The sequence below is a fragment of the Megalops cyprinoides genome, chromosome 5 (genome assembly GCF_013368585.1).
Source record: "Megalops cyprinoides isolate fMegCyp1 chromosome 5, fMegCyp1.pri, whole genome shotgun sequence".
Classification (NCBI taxonomy): Eukaryota; Metazoa; Chordata; class Actinopteri; order Elopiformes; family Megalopidae; genus Megalops; species Megalops cyprinoides.
The window spans coordinates 26,126,088-26,148,889 of NC_050587.1; the positions used below are offsets into that span (position 1 = coordinate 26,126,088).

The 22,802-nt window shown below is 43.3% G+C and overlaps 1 protein-coding gene across 1 annotated transcript; it reads left to right on the forward strand.

The window, feature by feature from the left end:
* Positions 1-247: 247 nt before the first annotated feature.
* Positions 248-19,789, forward strand: LOC118777704 (small G protein signaling modulator 1-like). The gene is made up of 25 exons (XM_036528816.1): positions 248-324; positions 449-492; positions 4,398-4,473; positions 5,618-5,780; positions 6,126-6,281; positions 6,848-6,915; positions 7,538-7,683; positions 8,017-8,148; positions 8,340-8,464; positions 8,815-8,882; positions 9,029-9,192; positions 9,539-9,668; positions 10,820-10,946; positions 11,411-11,475; positions 11,867-12,012; positions 12,324-12,452; positions 12,585-12,767; positions 12,986-13,057; positions 13,616-16,183; positions 16,646-16,770; positions 17,289-17,371; positions 17,739-17,848; positions 18,131-18,227; positions 18,335-18,502; positions 18,725-19,789. The coding sequence occupies exons 1-25, from the start codon at positions 306-308 to the stop codon at positions 18,811-18,813; spliced, it is 5,253 nt and encodes a 1,750-aa protein (XP_036384709.1). The 5' UTR covers positions 248-305; the 3' UTR covers positions 18,814-19,789.
* The last annotated feature ends 3,013 nt before the right edge of the window (positions 19,790-22,802 follow it).

Below are 22,802 nucleotides of genomic sequence, written 5' to 3' on the forward strand. Positions count from 1 at the left end.
AGTGAAAGCTGCTGAAATTGTGTTACAGTATTATTCATGTACAGAATATAATGGCAACTGTTATAACACTTGTGTTAACATACAACTTGAAATGCTCTCACGTGCAGACTTAACTTATGCGTTAACATATTTGCCCCTCTTGATCACAGCCTTGTTGTTTTCTGTGGCGCTTTAAGTGACGCACGGGGGCGGTGCCGTTAGGGCTGACTAAACGGCGCATCTTCAGTACACTGGGGGTAAGCGCGCGGTGGGGGGGTAGGCAGCCGTGGAGAGCAGAGCGGAGCTGAACTGGTGCGACTGCATCCATGGCAACCGCAATGGCAGGTGAGAGGAAATAAATAAATAAATACTTTAGTCATTGAACATCTTATATTGTAGTAAACAACTAACTAGCAGAATATTGACATAAAACGCATTGTAATGTGCTGTTGTTTTCGTGGCATTTCAGAAGCGGAGACGCGACAAAAACTGCTTCGCAACGTCAAGAAGGAGGTGGGTGCGATTTACGCTTCATCAGTGCGGAATTGATAAATAAAAACCTAAGCGTATGTAAAACACAGACAAACGTGACTGGTTTATGTTCATTTGATGAAATGAACATAAATGACTCCAACGTAGCTGTTTGACGTGCAGACATATTGCTTTTATGCGCTGCACAGGTGCTGTTGTGTCTAACATGATCGAACGTTTGGAGTCGGCTTTAAGGTATTCTTAGGGGTGCAGTGTGGCCTCTTGTAGATACCAATTATGAAGAAAAAATGGAGATTAAAAGTGTTCATGTACTGGCAGCTCTATCAAATATTACTAGGTACGATACTGCATCTTCGATAGCACTCCCAACAGAACGGGCACAAATAACCATCTGGCCGATCCATTGCGTTTTCAAACGGAACAGCCTACGGTATAATCCAGGTACATGTCGAAATATTGCTGAATAATGAATTTTTTGCACTGCTTTAATTAATCTTTTTTTTTTTAAAGATAATTTAATATCTTTCCGAAATCTTACTTTGTCATCACTACTAAATAGCCAAAAGAGTTGGTTGGAAGGTGAATGCGGAGAGCAAGTTCAAAAACTGACCACCAGTCTGATGCTGGAAGAGAGGTTTGGGATTGGAATGCATGGCTGAGGGTCCCGGTGTGGCCTGATCTGCCTTCTTGAGCGAGCGTGTCACATGGCTAAGTCCAGGCTCATTCCACACTTATGGCCACCCAGGTAAAACACTCACAGAGGGAGTAAGGAAGTGCATGTGTGGCCAAAAGGTTCTGGGCTCACAAACCTGTTGAGGGATTGCCTTTTTGTAGCACAGAGCAAGGTATTTGACCTGAATACCTTCAGTGAAAGGATCTGGCTGTGTAGATGGATGAATAAAAAAAAAGTCTAAACTGGCTAGGTGTTCCTGGATAAGGACATCAGATAAGCAAGTCAGTAATAATTTACTCAAGGTCATCAGCTGATCGGCTTAATCGTAGTTAACTTGCCTTCTTGGCCAACTTGGAGGAGTCCGTTAGCTGCCTATTCACAGGATGCGCTGTGAACCACTGATCCAGATTTTATCTGGACAGCCAGTTGTGGAAATAGATGATAATATTGATGTATTACTGTAATATAAAAATTAATGGACCTGTGCAGCACATTTTATAAACAAATGCCTGAGTACATGCAGTAGATTAATGACAAAAGCTTTGACTGAAAAATTCCAGGCAGGTGTCTTTTCTGAAAATACTGGTGACTGATACAGTTACATCTTATCAGAGTGTGAGCATTATTATGGGCAAGTCAAATGAAATTAAGTGCTATGTCTGCCATATCAAGCCATTAGTCAGGCCTTGATTTAGCTTCAGTGGTTGGATTGGTGTGATTCAGCAACTGCAGATCTGCTTGATTATTCCATAAATCCCCATGGAAACAAACAAGGGAGCATTGTTTTACATACCCTGACAGAACAAAATGTATGTGAAGGCAAAGGTGGTGGGGAATAAAGTAGGATTAAGGGAAGAAAGTGCTATCAGCTGCAGAAGACATTATTTTAAGCATCTGTGATATGGCTCTCCCACACAGTGCTGGCTTTGTTGTTGAAAACATACTTATCTGAGCTTCAAAGGGTAGCAGGATCTGCCAGGAGTATCTACAGTAGTACATATGGTGTACATTGCAGTAGTAGTTTGTGTTTGAGAGGACATCACAATCCTCAGCATTTTCTGATTGGCCTCTCCAGTGGTGTTTACATGTTGCTGATTGGCCTATCCAGTGATAGGTTGTCTGAGGTGACTCCACACACTATACTTCACCAGTCAGGACGTTTGTATCTGCTGGAAGATGGGAAAGCCAGGGGAGTTCCCGGCTTACTGTGTCACTCTTTGGACTTCATGTCTTTTGAGATATAAAACCAAGCTTAATGTGACTAAAAAAGTAGCTTTTTATTGAATTTAGTAACAGTTTCAAAAAATGATGGTGAGTAATAGCTGTCACCCAGTGTACACAGGGAGCAGGGCTCATAAACCAGAGGTTGCTGGTTCAATTTCCAGATGGATCACTGTTATTATACCCTTGGGCAAGGTACTTAATCTGAATTTCTTCATTAAATGTCCAGCTGTATAAATGGATCACACATAGAAATTGTAATCCATAGGAGCTGCTTTGAATGAGAGTGTCTCCTAAATAGATGTAATTTAATACATTTGGAAATGTCAAACTTGATTAGTGTTTGGAAAGATCTGCATGGAAGTCTACTTTTGGCAATTTTACAGTCAGGCAGAAAAAAAAACATGTCACTAATGGGGAGAAAATGAATGTACTTGAAGGAGAATAAGCCATCAGAAAACACAGAGCCAAGCCTTGAGGGATGAGTCACACAGCATCAGCAGTAGGATCTGTATTCAGATATCTCTACAGAGCCTCACAGCTCATAACCTGGCTGTAATAGATACATTTTAATGTGCAGCTAATGGAAAGCCTCATTGCTGTGCATTGTGTTTAATTTGAGCTGCAGTGTTAGCCTGACATTTTACATTATAGTAGAAAAAAGGTAGATATTTCTGTGCTGTATGGTAGTTTGATGCAATGTGTTTCTGTGCTCTGGTTTACTGTGAAATCTTTCTGGGACACGAGACTTTGTCTCTCGTCTCCTTTTCTTTTAGTTATTTTAGTAAGGTAATGGTTGATGGTTGGTAATTGTTAATGGTTGTGTAAACCTACCTGTCTAAAGGTTTGTGTAAAATTGTGTTTTCTTGCTTTTGCTAAGAAATAGTTTCCTAACTTTTAGTATCACAGCACACATGAGGAAAGTGATGATTATACTACGCCTTGCAAAGCAAATGCACAGCGGCTTGTTTATTGAGTATCATGTATTTAGGAGTTGCTGACATAAAAGAAGACAAGAGATTTATTATTCACAATATATAGGGGAAGCTCGGTGACCATCGCAACCATAACATTTTAACCTCAGTTGACCCCATAATAGCCAAACTGCTTCTTTCTGTGTATACATGAGCAAACTCAAAGCATCAAGCATCAAAACATTGTTGGCTGACTGTCGCCTGTAGTCATGTAAAGCCATGTAAAGCTGTGCTCTTTATCTGTGAGAGGTGGCATTGTGTTTGTTTTGTAGTCTGCTATGGTCATAAAATAGTACATTGGGAGAACACATTGTCATTTCATGAAGGGAGTGATAGTAAGCTGCTTGATCAGCTGCCCAGGTATATTTCAGTGGTGCACCCACTTCAGATTAAATAATTAGACAAATTCAGAGACAAAGTAGGTGTAAAAGAGACAGAGGGGGCATAACAGAGTATGTGGGCATACCACTACACTCCACCCACAACTCAGGGCTGGCCTATAGGGCTGTACTGACAATAGCATGAAAGAAGCTAAGTACACTATCCCTTCATATTAGCTGATTTAGGGTGGCATTCAATCTAACTGCAATGTCACCTTCCGTGGCAAATGTAAGCAGGCCTCAGAAACTCTTACAGTCTCCTTGGGAAAATGAGTTGTATTTAAATTTCAACAGCAGAGGTATCTTGGTTATTTTATGTTGTGAACACAAACATATGGGCTAATGTATATACATACACACAGACACAGGGACAGACAGACAGACAGACACACACACACACACACACACTCTCACATTCTCACAAATACACACACTCAGATACATGCATACTCTCATATACCCACTCTCCTACACATTTACCCTCACATACCCTCACAATTACACTCTTTCATACATGCAGACTCACTTTCTCTCTCTCTCTCTCTCTCTCTCTCTTACACACAGGCACACATTTATGCACTCTGTACATTTGGCTTTGCAGAAAATAAGAGCCACATTGCCTTTATTTAGGAGAGTGATGGCCTGTTTGTCTGTCCCAATTGTCTGTATGACTGTCAGGTGAAGCAGATCATGGAGGAGGCTGTAACCAGAAAGTTTGTGCATGAAGACAGCAGTCACATCATCTCCTTCTGTGGTGAGTCTATGTCAGTTTGTCTTTCTTCTGCCCTGAGGGATTGCAAAGGCTTTCCAATAAGCAGCATCCTGAAAAACAAAATAACAAAGTTTTATTTTGGCCAGTGTACTGACCACTGTAATGCCTATAAATAGTGGGGATTCTGGTATTTCAGTGGTCTTAATACAGGCCCAAAATTGGATTCAGTCTCTGAAGATTACATTCATGTATACTGGTAGATACAGAAAAAGTTTGGTGTTTCTACTGGGCACGAGAGGGGTAAGAGGGGTAACCTTCTTGCATGTATTTACAGAGTATTTTTGCATTCATTACTTACATCTGCAGATCAGTTTACTGCCTTGACAAATAGCACAGATCATTATAGATTCTACAACACTCCCGAACAGGAGTCATTTAGCAAATAGCTCCTGAGTGGTCCACTCAGACAGAGAGAGTGGGAGGAGCTGTGTCTCCTTTTATGGCAGGGATGTGCAGAACATCTTAGAGCATCTTAGAACCTGCCAAAAGTTGAGTCCGAAGAAGAGTGTCCTCAGCCAGCTGGACTCGCATCACTGCACCACCTACGAACACCGCACAACATCTGGACAGCACAATACAGACTAATGCAGTTAGGGTGGACCAAAATATAACAAAACACACACAAAACTACAATGTTCATGGGGAAACACAATACCGCAAAGCAAAATGGTGTAACATCTAGCCATAAAAGGAGAATGCACTGAATATCTGACCAGGGTCAAAATATAAAATTAAAAAAAAAGTATACACAGCAAGCACAGCCTGGCCATAGAGACCAGCTGTCATAGGCAGACAGTGCTTCTTAAAGAGGAAAGCCAGTATTCACAATGCCAGCTTAAAGAGGCTGAGACAGAATATGAAAAATATGGAGTTATAAAGAAGTGCTTTCATGAATTGTGTGTGTGTGTGTGTGTGTGTGTGCGTGCGTGTGTGCATATGTGTGTATTGTCACAGCTATAGTGGAGGTGTGTGTATATGTGTACATACATATGTGTGTGTTACAGCTGCAGTGTAGGCATGTGTATATGTGTACATACATATGTGTGTGTGATCACAGCTGCAGTGGAGGCATGTGTATATGCATACATATGCATACAGATGTGTGTGTGTGTGTGTGTTGTCACAGCTGCAGTGGAGGCCTGTGTGCTGCACAGACTGAAGCGGAGAGCTGCAGGCTTCCTGCGCAGTAATAAAGTGGCAGCACTCTTCCTGAAGGTGGGGAAAAGCTATGGCCCTGCCCTACAGCTCTGCAGGAAAGCCCAGGAGCTGGAGCAGATCATCGACAACAAGTGAGGCCCCCCACCAATCACAACACTCACAGCACACCACGCCCAACTTTCATACGAGGAAGTGGATCTCCGTACATGTCTATGTATATATATGTGTATTCTAGAAAGGAAGTGTGCCATCTACTTTTGTTAAATCATTTGACATGTACCAGCTTCTAACTAGCTAACATGGCGGTCGTAAAAAAAAAAATTGTCCGAACTCTAGCGGTGGGCCCCTGTGGTCACGCACTGTGCAAACCCCCGGTACTGAACTCACAGATAGGCAGTGTACTGAAGGCAGTGTTTGCACAGAGAAAGTGCACAGAGTTGTCATTGCTGTTCTCCTGTGTGGATCTGGGTGTGCAGCAGACGGAACCAGGCTTCACGGAACCATGAGGTGGCCCAGAAACCAACCAAGTCACCCAGCGTGTCCCCCCAGGCAGCCAGGCATCTGTGGATCAGAACTGCTCTCATGGAGAAGGTCCTGGACAAGGTGGTCCTCTACCTAGTGGAAAACAGCAGGTATGGATTATTCAGTCAATTCACTGATCAAAATGGCTCTATTGATCAGACAATGCTAATTAATGCAGCAACCATGTAGTCAATCAATGAAGATGCATTCATTGTATAGTAGGATTGATTTACATTGATTGATTGATCCATAGACTGATTGATTGAGCCATTGATTCATTTATTAGTTGATCAGTCAATCCACGATACTATACTTTAGCTGTATGGTAACTCCACACAACGGAAAATATGCTATGGATGTCATAGGAAAATCATCATATCACAGAAGATTTACTGATAAAGATAAAACATAACTTCATAATGCACAAACAATAATGAATAAGAAATTAAGCCACAGCAAAATGATAATAATAATAATAATATGTAATAATAATGGTAGGACAGTGACCTCTAATTTAGATTAAAAAAAAACAGCACCTTAGTTGGGTTTCCTCAGCTGGTTGTACAAGTATCTGGGAATCACCCTTCCCCATCCTGCTGTAGAGTATTATTACATGGATTAATATTCCTATATTACAAGGAATATTACATGATATGCCTCTTTCCTTTTCTTCCAGTAAGTTCTATGAGAAAGAGGCGGTTCTGATGGACCCAGTGGATGGACCCATCCTCGCATCTCTCTTGGGTAATGATCATGAGTTTCCTCTTCACAGGATGCTACCAACTGCCTGATAACACCTGTCACTCTGGCTTGTTTTGAACCGCAGCAATGCTTTGTGAAAACGGCTAAACCCTGACAAAGATCAAGTCTTTGTAGTTGTGAATCTAAATGATGTCTTGTCCAAAAGCACTCTTTTTGAAAAAATAGTCTGTGTAGTCTCATCGCTTTTACATGCATCACCAGTTGTCCCATCAGCCCTTAAAATTATATGGGAATGTGTTTATTGTGTGTGTGTGTGTATGTGTGTGTGAACTCTCGTCTTTATGATTCATACAGAAATGTAGCAGCTGTCGTGAAACTAATACCACAGAGCCACAGAGTTTATACTCATGGGTGACCTTGACTTTCTCTTCTAACAGAGGGGGGTGTCTTATCCATGCTGTTATTATTGCTGTAACTGGGTTGTGCTGCCTTAACGGTCACTGTGATTTAGTGCAGGGCACAGTGACTGTCTGAATAAAGGAGAATTTTAATGGGATCTTTTCAGCGGCATTGTATTGATTTGGGGGGGGGGGGGGGGGTGGCGTCGGTACTCCATTGACAGTGCATTTGAATGACAGTCTCTGTTGCCCACTGTCTCCCACAGTGGGACCCTGTGCGCTGGAGTACACCAAGATGAAGACTGCTGATCACTTCTGGACAGATCCATCTGCTGACGAGCTGGTCCAGAGACACCGCATTCACAGTGCCCTCTGTAGGCAGGATTCCCCCACCAAGCGCCCCGCCTTGTGTGTGAGTAGGGCAGGGCAGGGCAGGGTTGGGGGAAGAGATGTAGGTGCTAGGCTGGGAAGGTCTATAACACATCCTGAACTGATTACTGTGCTTCATATCTGCCAGAATCCAAAACATAGTCACCTCAAGAGAGCAATGTACCAAACACCCTCAAACACCGCAGCGCACTGAATATTCATTGCGCCAAACCCTGTGCACTCCCCTCAAACACAGCAACACACTGAATATCAACTGTGCCAGAGCCTGTGCACAGAGTGAAGGGCACAGTACTTAAGATGACTGAGTGAAGTGCACTGTGCTGAATGCTGTGTGTGTGTATGTGTCTGTGTGCAGATACAAAAGAGGCAGTCCAGTGGCAGCATGGAGGAGCGGCCGCTGCTCTCTGCTCGGGACTATGTGGAGTCGCTGCACCAGAACTCCAGAGCAACGCTGCTGTATGGCAAGAACAATGTCCTAGTGCAGCCGGTACTGACCCCAGTTCAGTTATTTACATTGGCTCCAGGTCATATGGAGCTGAACACCAGCAAATAAAATGTAACAAACCTCCTTGTCAATTTAACAAGAAATTTTATTTCTACCAGCATTCTGCTGTTTTTTAAGTCTCTGCTCCTTCGGTGTGTCCTGAATGTCACATGGTCACGTCCCTCTTCCTGCAGAGAGATGACATGGAGGCTATCCCAGGGTACCTCTCTCTCCACCAAACAGCAGAGGTCATGACCCTGAAATGGACGCCCAATCAGCTGATGAAGGGCTCTGTTGGAGATGTGGAATATGAGAGGAGGTAGGAGACCCACAGCATTGTCTGACCTCTGGAGAAAAGGGGATTTCTGACAAGAAATTAAAGAGACAGTCAATGCAATGCTTCACATATGGTAAAACATACATCATTTATTACAGTTGTCTGCATACAGGGACATGATTTGATATATTTTCAAATTTATTATACATTCCCAAAAATTTATAATGTATGAAGTATGTTCAGTTCAAAACTTCAACTGAGTGTCACAGCTAAGATTTAGATTTTTATGGCACAGCTAAAGTAATTGTAATATGTGTGTTTTGCCAGTTTAAATGTGTATTTAAGGTGTGTGTGTTACTTGGTTAAAGGTGTGTTTGGTGTGTCTCTTGCAGTGTTTACTGGGACTACACCATGACAATCCGTCTGGAGGAGATAGTGTATCTGCACTGCCACCAACAGGGTAAGACTGCGATATAGCTTTACCTCTAATTTCCTCCGTGGCTCATTTTCAGGAGTCAAATTGCATGCACATGTAGTGGCATTGATTGTAATCAATGCATGTATATGTGTGTATATATGCTTATAAATGTGTGTGTGTGTTCCTAGTGGACAGTGGGGGCACAGTAGTGCTTGTGAGTCAGGATGGAGTGCAGCTGCCCCCACTCCGCTTCCCCAGGGGGGGCCACCTGCTGCAGTTCCTGTCCTGCCTGGAGACAGGACTCCTCCCCCATGGCCAGCTGGACCCGCCCCTTTGGTCCCAGAGAGGAAAGGTGTGTGGAGGTTTACATCTTTATTTTCAATCCATCAATCCCAAAGTGTGGATTTTCTTATTTGCAATATCAGCACAAAGTATGTGTATGATAAACATGACCCGCTCAGGGTTCACAGTGCTGTATGCACAGCAGTGAGGATGTTCTATGTGTTCTGATATCTGTGTGTCCTTCTATGCTGTTTACGCAGTTGATAAATATTGCTTAGCTTTTTGCTGACCTAGAAATCACAGACTTATATATAGGCAATGTGGCAGTATAGCACTACAGTAGTAGTGGGCAGGTCAGCAGTGTGGCAGTGTGATACTACAGCCTGGGATGCTCAAACAGAAATGGTTGCCTGCAGGGAAAGGTTTTCCCTAAACTCCGGAAGAGAAGTCCTCATGGATCGTCTGAGTCGGTCTCTGACAAAGAAGAGGATGAAGCCGCAGACTATGTCTTCCGCATCCTGTTCCCTGGCAGCCAATCAGAGTTTGGTAAGTGACGGCACCCTGCGATCACTCCCATGTCAGATGGAAGGGCTAAGGCACCAGAGGTACCTCTTTAGTAAGGTGCTGTCTGGTTCGGCAAACATCTCTGATCAGAAATGATTTCATTTTGCTAGAAATTTGCCAGAAGGCTGCTTATCGTGTGTGGGGCCAAATCTGTAACAACACTTTGTTATGAAGAGTGGTGGGAAGCCTTGACTAGGCATAATGCTTTTGTAGAATGGATTGCTGTATTGCAAGCATTACTCCATCTATGGGGCCACACATGAAAGACAGAGACCTGTTGGCAGCAACATTGACCTCTTGGTTTGCAGTCAGTCTGGTCCCGAGATGAGGACAGGATCAGGGAGACACAGCTTGTGTAAGGAATGTTTATAATGTGAAATCTGTGGCATGTACTAGAAACATGCATTTTTATACATTATTGCATTATTGCATTAAGTGTGTATTACATTTTAACACATGCCACATACTGTATATTCATATTGGACATACACATTTTTTTCACTGCTGAATGTATCTGTGTGTGATTATTTGATGTTTTGTGATCATTATAATTATGTGATTATTTTATCTATTCAAAACAGAAAAAACTCAATAGAATATTGGTTGCCAAGTCTCTGGCCTTCCCTTTCTAAATGTTATAGCCTTATCTGAGCAGTACATTCTATGTCTTGCTCAAAATATAATTGCTGATCCCCTACAAGAACCAAACTCTTTTGATAAGACCCAAAAGTGCAATTTCTTCATTTATCTCAAAAAGTATTCAGCTCCTGAATGAATTGCCAATCTCTTTTTACCTGTAATTTTTTCCTACGTGGCAATATTTTGTATTGTCAGTGCCTGGACCATTTTTTTACATTCCTGACTGCCACATATGTAAATACCCACTGTCTTTATTTTGTTGTTTCTCATGTGATGTGTCTTGTCTGTTGACTGTGTTGTGTGCATGTGCACACATTTCCTTTTAAGAATGCATAAATGTTATTTCTGATCCTCATTTTCCCATCCCCCTTCCCTCCCAAGAAGGAGTTTGCGTTTATTGCTTGCAGCCAGTGTACAGTCTGCATGATAAGACATAACGTGTTGTTATGATGATAATGATGGTGATGATGGTACGGCTGTGCTGTGGGGTACAGTAGCTCCGGATCTGATGGATCAGGGGGCGGTGCTTTGGCAGCCCACGCCCAGGAAGTCCTCCTGTTCATCCTGCTCCCAGAATGGCTCCTCTGATGGCATGCCCGCCAATGGCTGCAACCACGACAGGTCAGGAGCAGTGTCCTGGTGTAAACCTCAATAATGTAATAATGGCATAATTGGCATAAGGCCTTCCTAGCTCTTGGCACTGTTGGCACTGTTGGCACTAGTGACTGATGTATCGTAATGTACTTGGCTTCCATTGCCTAGTCATGTTGCACAACTTAACTTGTAGTAGGGCTTGAATGGTTGTATCCTCACACTCACTGGTCTGTGAGTGTTAGCCAGGTCTGACACGGTTGCTCATTTAACCTAAATGGATACAGGAATGTTCTATTGTGCCAGAAGTCACTCTAGATGAGAGCATCTGCTAAATGCATGTAATGTGATGTAATGTGATGGCACTGGCATGTAGATTCACTTGTAGTTAGACTGACTGGAGTATAGTTAAAAGGTATTTGTGGTGCTGTGTTAGTGCAGAGTGGCTGATGGTGTGTAAATGTACAAACATGCTCTGATATATATGTTTGCAGGGCCCCTCTGAAGTTGCTCTGTGACACCATGAAGTATCAGATTATTTCACGGGCTTTCTATGGCTGTACGTACACATCCACTTCTGTCACATGACTCACACACCTGCCTTTTCCAAATGTACTGGTATTGTGATGGTTAAGCCTCAATTGTTGGTTGATCATGTTTCATTTCTAACATTTAACATCTAACAGGAGTTTGAAAGTGACGATCTTGAAATTGAAGTTTCAGGGAAAACATTAGAAGCTGCCTGTTTGCTGCCTGTTTTGGCAATATTACTTCATTCAACTTGTAAAAGTGTTTCATGACCAAAGGCCGAACAACGTGTAACCACTTAATCACATAAATCACAACAGAAAATAAAAAAACAGGCCAGTAGGACAGACATTTTATGCTACCTTAAATAAGTTGTTGCTTTACAAGTTGTCAGGTACAGGTTATGTATCTATCCCTCTCAGGGCTAGCGTACTGTCGTCACCTGTCCACTGTGCGCACCCATTTGTCCGCCCTGGTGAACCCCACCATTGTGTACCCTGATGTGCCCTGCGATGGCGGGGGGGGCCTCTCTGCAGAGGTCTGGCAGCAATTCCTCCAGGACTGCACTGTGAGTTGGAAATTTTTCAGCAAGTCTCAGTTCATGGCAGCTGTGCAGTTATATGGCTATGTTTTCAGAAAGCGTGTTTTTGTGTGCCTGTGTTTGTGTGTGTGTGGGGTGAGGTTTGTGTGTTTGTGAGGGTGCTTGTGTGTATGTGTGTGTGTGTGTGTGTGTGTTTGTGTACCTGCATACGTGCTTGCGCGCAAGTGAGGGAGTGAGTGAGTGAGTGCATGTCTGTTTGGGAGTATGTGTATGTGTGTGTTTATGTGTGCATATAAATGTGTCTCTGTGATTGGCTGCAGCCCTCTCTTCTTCGACAGGCATATGAGGAGGCAGAGCTACTGAGGCTGGTGTACTACGGTGGGGTGGAGCCAGAGCTGCGCAGGGAGGTTTGGCCCTTCCTGTTAGGGCACTACCGGTTTGGGATGTCCGAGGCGGATAGGAAAGAGGTGTGTCCTTGTTTTTGATGTAGTAGTCAGAGGCACGAAGATAAGGGGTGTGTCTGTGTTTTTGTTTGGGATGTCAGAGGCAGAGGAGAGAGAATGGATGTAAACCATTGAGCGCCTGTCCACCCCATGTAGGTGGATGAGCAGGTACGGGCGTGCTATGAGCAGACCATGAGTGAGTGGCTGGGCTGTGAGGCCATCGTGAGGCAACGAGAGAAGGAGCAGCATGCGGCTGCTCTGGCCAGGTGCCTCTCTGGGGGAGGTTCCGACAAAGTACCTCAGAAGACGACACACCGCGACTCCACTGTCAGCACAGAGGTGAGTCTGCTGCGGTTTTGTTGTCGACAGTGTTAACGGGTCACTGTGTGGCATGTTTGTCTCAGGGCAGAGAACACAACTTTCCATTACGAGATAAACAGTCCAGCTATCAGATGGGTTTTTCACATAAAGGAAAATCAACTTCTGTTTTGTCTCCCTTTCTCCGCATGTGCCATGACTCTTCCATTTGCCCGGGGCGCCTCCATGGCCCCTTCCAGTCCTCCCAGAGCAGCAGCTCAGACAGACAGGGTCGTGGGCGATTGCAGAGCAGCTCAAGTAGCAGCACTCAGGTAACAGCTGCACCTGGCTTGTGGGATCATGGCGTTGTTGTGGACACTCAATTCATAGGCTTCATACCCAGGGGCCGGGATTTTGTTTTAACAGGAGACTAAGAGGGCTGTGCTTGTAGGATATGGTTGATGGTCTCTGAAGCACACTCCAATATCACATTACTTTTGTACTTAAGAGGCACTGCTCATGATCATGTGGACCATAGTATTTAAGAAGCCATTTTAAGTTGAGTTTCATACAAGGTGAAGGAGAGTTAGTTGTGCTTGCTTCTCGCATTGTTCATGCTAGCAGACTTTATAATTTTAATTTCTGGGAGTATGTGCATGTGTTCTGTCCGCAAGCACCAATCCTGAATCAGTACACATCATTCATACGTAATTGCTGGGTTAGGAAGTGAGACAGCTGTGCTGTGGTAAATTTTAAAAGGCGGAATTAGGCCTGAGCATCTGCTACTGTGGCAGTTTATTTTTTGAATCATTCAGTTGGAGTTTGCAAGAATGGTAACGACTCAGACTGCAGTGTATTTAGCCAGGTTGCCTACCTCTGTTCTGCTGCAGGTGTTTGAGTCAGTGGATCAGATTGAAATGCAGCTTAAGAATGAAGACAGCAAATCAGTGTCCAAAATCCTAAATGGGGTATCTACAAGCAAGGCTCTGCAAAATGGGGAAGCCATGAACAAGGCTCTGCAAAATGGGGTGCCTGCAAGCAAGGCTGTCCCAAATGGGGTGCTACCTAACGAGCCTCTGTCAAATGGGTTGCTCCCCAATGAAGCTCTCCAAAAGAGGATTTCCTCGCCAGAATCCGGACATCCTCCATCCAGCAATTTCCCCGTCACTTCCGTCCTCTTGTACTCCTGCCTCCAACCTGAAGAGACTCTCCCAGCAGTAGCTGAGCCCCACACCCCACCTAAAGAAAAGGGACCTCCAGCCAATGCCACATCACAGAGAGAGGACAACATCTCTGGTGACAATGGGGCAGAAGATGCAGCAGTGGGATCAGAAACCCCAGAAACAAGAGAGTCTGAGAACTTGGAAGTAGCAAAGGTCACTGAAAGAGCAGCTGCCAGTAACTCTGAAACAATAGAGAGCATAGATTTAGAGATGAGAGTGTCTACGGTTTCTGCAGGGGAAGAGGCCAAATCAACTGAAAATGACAAGCACAATATTTCTGAAACAGAAGAAACCAATTCTATAGGTATGGGACAAGTTGCTAAGGCCTCTGAAACAGAGGAGACCACATTTAAAAGTATAGGGGAGGCTAAGGTTTCTGAAACAGAAGACACCAAATCAACAGGTTTGGAGGAGACTAAGGCTTCTGAAACAGAAGAGGTCACATTTACAAGTATAGGGGATGCTAAGGCTTCTGAAACAGAAGACATCAAATCAACAGGTATAGAGGAGACTAAGGCTTCTGAAACAGAAGACACCAAATCAACAGGTATGGAGGAGACTAAGGCTTCTGAAACAGAAGAGGCCACATTTACAAGTATGGGGCAGACTAAGGTTTCTGAAACAGATGAGATCAAATCTACAGGTATCAAAGAAGCTGCTAAGGCTTCTGAAACAGAAGAGGTCACATTTACAAGTATAGGGGAGGTTAAGGCTTCTGAAACAGAAGACACCAAATCAACAGGTATGGAGAAGACTAAGGCTTCTGAAACAGAAGAGGTCATATTTACAAGTATGGGGCAGACTAAGGCAACTGAAACAGAGGAGATCAAATCTACAGGTATCGAAGAAGCTGCTAAGATCTCTGAAACAGAGGAGGCCACATTTACAAGTATAGGGGAGGCTAAGGCTTCTGAAACAGAAGACACCAAATCTCTAAAATTGGGGGAGACTAAGGCTTCTAAAATTATGGAAACTAAGCTGTCTGAAATGGGGCAGCCCATTATTTCTGACATTGGTGAGAGTAAAACCCCAGAAATAGGACAGACCAGCATTGATAGAACTAAATCTCTTGAAGTGACAGATGTGAATGTACTTGAAGAGACCAAAGCACCAGAAGTGGAGAATGGTAATCTTTCAGAAAATGAGGAGATGACAGTTCAAGAAATTAGAGATGCTAAAATGTGTGAAATAACAGAAGTTTCCTCATCCACAACTGGAGAGGCTGAGGTTTCTGAAATTGAAGAGACTGAATTACCGCATGTGACAGAGGCTAAAACTTGTGACACAGAAGAGACAAAATCCTCAGGAACTACGGAAACTAAAGTCTCTGAAACAGGGGTGCCCAAATCCCCAGAAACAGGGGAGATCAGGGTTTCTGAAACAGGGGACACAGAAGCACAAGAAATGGAAGAGATGAAAATTTCTGAAAAGGAGGAGACAATTGTTTCTGAAACTGAAGAGATCAAATGTAAAGAAAGTGGAAATGTGAATAATTCTGACATGACAAATGCCAAATCTACAGAAATGGTAGAGGGCAAGGTCTTTGAAATGGGGCAGGCCAGGGGTCTTCTAATGGAAGGGAGTGAATCTCCAAAATTAGGCAAGTCTCAGGTTTTTGACATGGAGGAGAGCAAATCTCTGGAAATTGTAGAAGTCAAAGTTTTTGGGACAGACAAACCCATAGTTCTTGACACGGGAAAAGCTAAGGTACTTGAGATGGAAGGGATAAAGCCTAAATCAACAGACACTAAAATGTTTGAAATGGAGGAGGTCACTACTTTGGAAATGGAGGAGCCTCAGTCAAGAGGAATAAAGATATCCTCTGGTACCATGGAAACCAAAGTATGTCCAGCTATAGTGGACGATTCAGATGATTCTCCTTCAGCATTAGAGATGGAGGAGATTCCCACTGGCAGAGTGTCAGTGGCATCCTGGGACAGGCAGGTACTCTTGGAGATCCATCAGAAACCCATCCGTCCTCTGTCCCCCACAAAGACCACACATTTGGGAGGTGGGGCAGAGGTTTTAGGGGTTGGGCTTCCAGTACTGGAGCTGCGGCTAGAGAGAGAGAGAAGAGATGAGCCAGACGTCAGCTCAGAGGTCAGCGAGCCTGTCCTGTCAGAGGAGGAGCCTGAGATGGAAAGCCTGTTCCCGCAGCTTGACTCCCTGGCCATTTGTGGGGAGCTTGGTACTGATGCCACCTCTCCAGCCTCCTCCATTGGAACGACCTACTCCGTAAGTGCCCCAAGGTCAAGCAGAACCTGCTCAGGTGTTCAGGACGTCGGTATGGACAGTATAATGCACAGCTCAGTACAATCTGCAGAGGCATAGATATTGATGTGAGTAGAGGTGGCTTATGTGTAGCGATATGCACAAAGGTCTAGTTGAAAGCCATCTGCTCTCTGCCATTTTTAAAATTGCCACTGTTAAAATGTGTTCTTACACAAAGTCCAGATGTTTGATCAGAGTGTAGGGAGTGAGACTGACAGAAAAAGAGCAGTGGCAAAGTTTTAAAAAGCAGGAAAACAAAGATCAATTTCCTGCTTGTGTTCAGGAACGTAACTCCTGCCTGTAACATCATGTCCATAGGAGAAGACTGAATCCTCTATGGTCTGATTTATGACCGGTAAAGGCATTGTAAAAATACAGTATTAGCATGGATGTGACTATGGCTTTCTTCCTTGCACTGTGCTTCAGCAAGAGCTGCTGGACTTGTACACAGTAAACCTGCATCGCATTGAAAAGGATGTTCAACGGTGTGACCGGACCTACTGGTACTTCACCCCTGCCAACCTGGACAAACTCCGCAACATCATGTGTAGGTAAGTGCTACCTAGAAACAGTGTAACATCATGCATAGGTAAGCAGGACCTGGAGATACTCTGCAGCATACACAAGAATGTGGAGAGATACTACCTGTATGGTGTTAACAAAAAAAGTGATGAGTTGGGACTTCACAGAGTCAGGTTAGAGCCATATAACAAGCAGGAATATGTACTTATAACAGCTAACTTCTTTGTCCTTTTATTTTTGTTCTATTATAAATCAGGAGTAGGGCACCCAAATGTGACCAAGGGTCAGCGCTGCAGGTCGCTGAAAGCCGTGTAACCCATAACCACACAACTGCACTATTATTTAACTGTGTGGCGAGTTTTAAAAGAAAACATACAGTATCATTGAGCTAAAGGAAACGTAGTGGCATAGCTTTTTGGAATAAAATATTATATCCAAAAATAGAACATAGGGAAATAAAACTTTTTTTTTTTTACCAAATTTCAAAGTTATCAGTTCCCCTCTGCATGCCTTCATGGATGCCTGCGTGCTCCTTTTGTCTCTGTAGTTATGTGTGGCAACATCTGGACATCGGTTATGTGCAGGGCATGTGTGACCTGTTGGCGCCTCTGCTGGTAATTCTTGATGATGGTGAGTCTGCTTTTTGGGTGCGTAATGTGGGGAACGCAGTGGTTAAATTTGGATAATGGTTGTAGAAAGTGATATGGGTTATAACTGTAGTGAGTAATGTAGGTAGCGGCGGTAGTAAGCAATGTAGTTGGCAATGTGGGTAATGGTACTAGTAGGTTATGTAGTGGTTACTAAGGGTAATGGCTGTAGTGGATAATGTAGAGTAATGTGGTGAGTAATGTGGGTAAAAGTTGTAATGGGTAATGTTTTGCTTAATGTGGGTAATAGCTGTGTTTTTTTAATGTATTCCCACCAGACTTGTGTTGTAGTCAGAAGTCATCCTGTCTCACTGCAGCCTGTAATGCTGTTTTCTCTGTCTGTGTCTCAGAGGCCCTAGCCTTCAGTTGTTTCTCCCAGCTCATGAAGAGGATGAACCAGAACTTTCCCCATGGAGGAGTCATGGACACACACTTTGCCAACATGCGCTCCCTCATCCAGGTACAGACATCCGCAAGCATGAACATGAACACACCCACACACACACATGCACATGCACACATACTCTCACGCACAGGTCTAATCGTAAACCTGTATGTTTACTATGATGCCCCGCCGATCCCAGATCTCTCTGTGCTGTGATTCCTTAATGATCCCAGTGTTTGCCTGCTGTGATCCCTATCTGATCTCGGATTGTGTGTGCTGTGATCCCCGACTGCACCCAGACCTGTGGGTAGCCTGTGATCCCTGACTGATCCCAGACCTTTCTGTGTGCTGGTTCAGATTCTGGACTCAGAGCTGTTTGAGCTGATGCAGCAGAATGGAGACTATACACATTTCTACTTCTGTTACCGCTGGTTCCTGCTGGACTTCAAACGAGGTACTGGGGCTGGGTGGGGCTACAGTCAGAGCTAATGTGTCCTCAATACTGGGGCTGGGTAGGAACTGTGTTACCTCCTGACCCCTTGCCTTGCTTCCTGCCCCCAGAGCTGGTGTATGAGGATGTGTTCTCAGTGTGGGAGACCATCTGGGCAGCCAGACAGGTCTCCTCAGGACACTTTGTTCTCTTCATTGCACTGGCACTAGTGGAGATCTACAGAGACATCATCCTGGAGAACAACATGGACTTCACTGACATCATCAAGTTCTTCAACGGTGAGTAAAACAACAACATACATACCGCAAATACATTTATCAGTTCTTCAACGGTTAATATAACAACATTAGCAGTCTAACAGATAATCATTAGACAGGAAGAACAAGAACAGTTGATATCACACTGTAAATATAGTTCTGTAAATAACACAGTGTAAATATAGTTCTGAACTAGATGAGTCCCAGTCATGTGGCAAGGGATTTATTCACATTTTGTTACAGAAATGGCAGAGCGGCACAATGTCTCAGAGGTCCTAGCACTAGCCCGAGACCTGGTCTACAAAGTCCAGACGCTCATCGAGAACAAGTGACCTTCCCACTCCACCTCTTTCTCTCAGTCACCGGCGTCCCAGCATCCTCTCTGTCCAAGGCCACACACATGCACACACAGACACACTACAGTGTTTATGCCTCACAAACAAGAATCCCTCTGTCATAATGTGCCTCATAGGCAACCAGTAAGAATGCCTCTGTCTTAATGTTCCTCACAGGCAACCAATAAGAATCCCTGTCACAATTTGCCTCACAGGCAACAAATAAGAATCCCTCTCATAATTTGCCTCACAGGCAACCAATAAGAATCCCTTTCATAATTTGCCTCACAGGCAACCAATAAGAGTCCCTCTGCCAGAGGGGCTGACATAATCCACCATCAGTTTATCCACATGTACCCTACACCCAGACACACTACAGTGTTTATGCCTCACAAACAAGAATCCCTCTGTCATAATGCGCCTCATAGGCAACCAGTAAGAATGCCTCTGTCTTAATGTTCCTCACAGGCAACCAATAAGAATCCCTGTCACAATTTGCCTCACAGGCAACAAATAAGAATCCCTCTCATAATTTGCCTCACAGGCAACCAATAAGAATCCCTTTCATAATTTGCCTCACAGGCAACCAATAAGAGTCCCTCTGCCAGAGGGGCTGACATAATCCACCATCAGTTTATCCACATGTACCCTGCAGAATTTTGTCTTTGTCCCTGTTTCAAGAACTCTGGTGGCCCTCCCTTGGTAGCAGAGCAGCTCTGAATCTGAATATACTCCTCCTACATAATCCCCTCTCAGAATCTGCTCATGTACTCCTTATACACACTCCTTTCTCTGGATCTGGTCATATACTCCTCCTACACGTTCCCTATCCTAGATCTGCTCATATATTTCTCATACACACTCCCTATTCTAGATGTGTTCATGTAGTCCTAACATACACTCTCTACTCTAGATCTGTGCATATATTTCTCATACGCACTTCCTACTCTGGATCTGCTCATATACTCCTCATACACACACTCTATTCTATAGCTGCTTGTGTACTTCTTATACATACTCCTTAATGAAGGACACAGTGGAGAGGAGCTGGGATGTTAATACTTTAATTCAAAAGAGCTTCAGTTCTTCAAGGCTTCAAGGCAAGTGAGGCCAGCAGCAGTGCAGAGGGTGCAAAAACATTTCTGCTTTCCACTGGGATGTTTTCCACTTCCTGCTGGAGCTGAGAATGATGGCATCTACTTCCTGCTGAAGCGAAGTCAGTTCCATCCACTTCCTTCTATAGTGAGGTCAATGCCATCCACTTCTTGCTGGAGTTAAGGATGATGGCATCCACTTACTGTAGCCAGTGGCTAAGAGCTGAGCTCTATCCTTTAGGTCACAATGTCATATGGAGCTTCACTCAAATGCATTGTGAGAGTGCCCCATTGCATGTCTTCTGCTGTTTCTGTGTGATGTCTGTGAGTGTAGGAGGAGGCTGGACCTCCATTTAATGACCTCGCTGCGAGTGTGTATGTAGGGGAAGTCTAGCGAGTGGGCCTTACTTTGGGTGATAGGTTAGGTGTCATATGTCTTACTGGCTTGTGGACCTGGAATAAGACATTGCTGCATTATATATATACTAATCCCCTTTTCCCCCTTATTTGAAACTGATGACTTTGATGTATTTGGTTTTGCCTTAATTTGAACTTAATTGTTCAGGACTGTTCTGTGTGGATACCTCACTGTCTACTGACATGGCTGCTATCAGACTACCTGTTCCGTTCATCTGCAGGTGTGTTACCTTTCCTGTGTGCCTGCAGGTGTACTGTATGTCCTATCTGCCTTTAGGTACTATCTATCTAGGAACTATCTGAAGCCTGTAGGATAGATGCAAGAATTTAGCCTTTTGATACAGTACAAGGTTAGAATAGCATGAATGACATATTGAGTATGCATCATATGTAAAGACATATGTGGAGATTGACAATGATTATCTTTACAAACCCATTCAGGCACTCTAACCTTCTCTGTAAAATGGCTTAATGCTGTTGCTCTCAATACAGAAACATCAGAAACCTGATGCGAGTATTTAAGAAATGTCTCTGTAACATTGTTTGCATACACAGACAATGCACAGACTGACTATGGAGATAATGATAATAATAATAATAATAATAATAATAATAAAAGTAGATAGATAATTGTAGGGCATTCCTACAAGGAGTCTGACAATTCATGCATTTTCAGCAATCATATCCACTCTCTGCTGACACCACTGAAAAGCCAATTTTAACTGGAAAGGCTAGTGTGGTGAGCACAGCAAGTTTGATGGGCTATCCGGGTAATTTAGAGATCAGCAAGAGATCAATGCAGATGAGCGCAGCCTGACAACCTAAAACACAACCCAAGTTCTTGAACAGGGACATGGTAAACACAGTGCATTATGGGAAAAACAGGTGAAACAGGTGAAAAAGGTAATTTAGTCCCATTGTAGCCAATGTTTTAAAAGTGAGTCCATTTCTCCTTCATTTTGCTGGACCAACCTCAGAAATGTCTGTATTCTTTTGTCTGTGAAATGTACTGTAATAATGGGGGAAATAACATTTCAATTATATATAGAGTATAGTAAATGTTCAAAACTAGTGTCTGTGTACCTGGAGGAAAGAAACAATCAAAACCATGTATTATTACACATTATCTGTAGAGAATCGTATAAGATGCACATGTGTTATGAATTACAATCAAAAGTAAGGTAAAAAAGGAAAATATGAATATAGAAAATCTAGATTATATATATAACTATGCTTTTACTCATATTTCCGTGATTCTCTGTATATTATGTATATTGTGCTGAATGGGGAATTATTACTTTTATTCATATAATATCTAGATGTGTAGGGATTGCATATACATTGTGTGGGGAAGCTGTTTTCTAATTTACATACAGCATAAGAGAATTTAAATTGGGGCATCTTCCATAAAGATATATACCATATACCATACATCCAGTAACCATGTGGAATATGCTACATACACTAGTGTGACAATTATAAACTGGGATAATACAAAAGGAAACCCAAGTATCTAACTGATGGAAGTATATTGGCACATTATAAACATTTTACAATGTAAAAATACGGTTATTAAAACCTGGTGAATACCTTTATGAAAAGCTGACTGGGCAGACTCAACAATGCAGATATATTAATGCAACAAACATGTAATTAGTGAAGCAGAAGCTCACTTTATTTGATGTGAATGAACAAGTTCCCCCTGATCTTAGTCTCAGATCACACAGATCTGTTAGCCTTAACTTTATGAAAGTGATTCCTTCCAAAGCCAGCTGCACCTTCTAGTGATAGGAGAGTGAGGCTTCATGAATCCCAAGTGGTTGGACCTTCCCTGTTCTATCAGTGACTTGGTGATCTGAACCAGTCGCTACATTTTGCCGTGAGGAGCAGAGTCTGTTGATTGGTCATTGGTCACAAAGCCAGTGGCTGACAGTGCATGCTAACTCCACCTGTTGTTGGGTTCATGGAGCCCCTCACCTCCATCAATATGTTTACTTACAAACAGCACAGATGTGTGGAAATTGTGTCACCTGGTGACCATATGGTGTCATCACACCCAAAAAAGTACATTTTCTTTTGGTGCTTGTTCACTTCAGTCAGGATCAGGTATACCTCATGCATTTAGTCTAATCCAACTATTAAGCTATTCTTTTAATCACAGGAGCAAGTAAAAGTCCTTATTTGCAATGTCATATCAGTGCCTGTGTATTAAGTGCAGAATTAGCGTTTACTCTGTCTGTGGAAGTAATGTGGACTAACAGTATTGTCTGCTCTCTTCCTGTATGAACGGGCCCCATTTCTCTGTGAATTATTTTGCAAAACACAAAATCCATATTTAGGATGAGGAGAGGCTTCCCTCATCAGAGATTGTTTAAATTTGTTTTGTTGCATATTTTATTTTATTCAGTAAAGTTGTGAGGGGGGGATGTGAAGAAGGGCTGTTTAGTCGTTTGAGTGTGCGTGCTGTCATGCTCA

Coding starts and splice junctions, on each gene's coding strand:
- LOC118777704 (XM_036528816.1), top strand. Junction 8,465..8,814: donor GATGTGGAATATGAGAGGAG/GTAGGAGACCCA, acceptor TGTCTCTTGCAG/TGTTTACTGGGACTACACCA. Junction 8,883..9,028: donor TCTGCACTGCCACCAACAGG/GTAAGACTGCGA, acceptor GTGTGTTCCTAG/TGGACAGTGGGGGCACAGTA.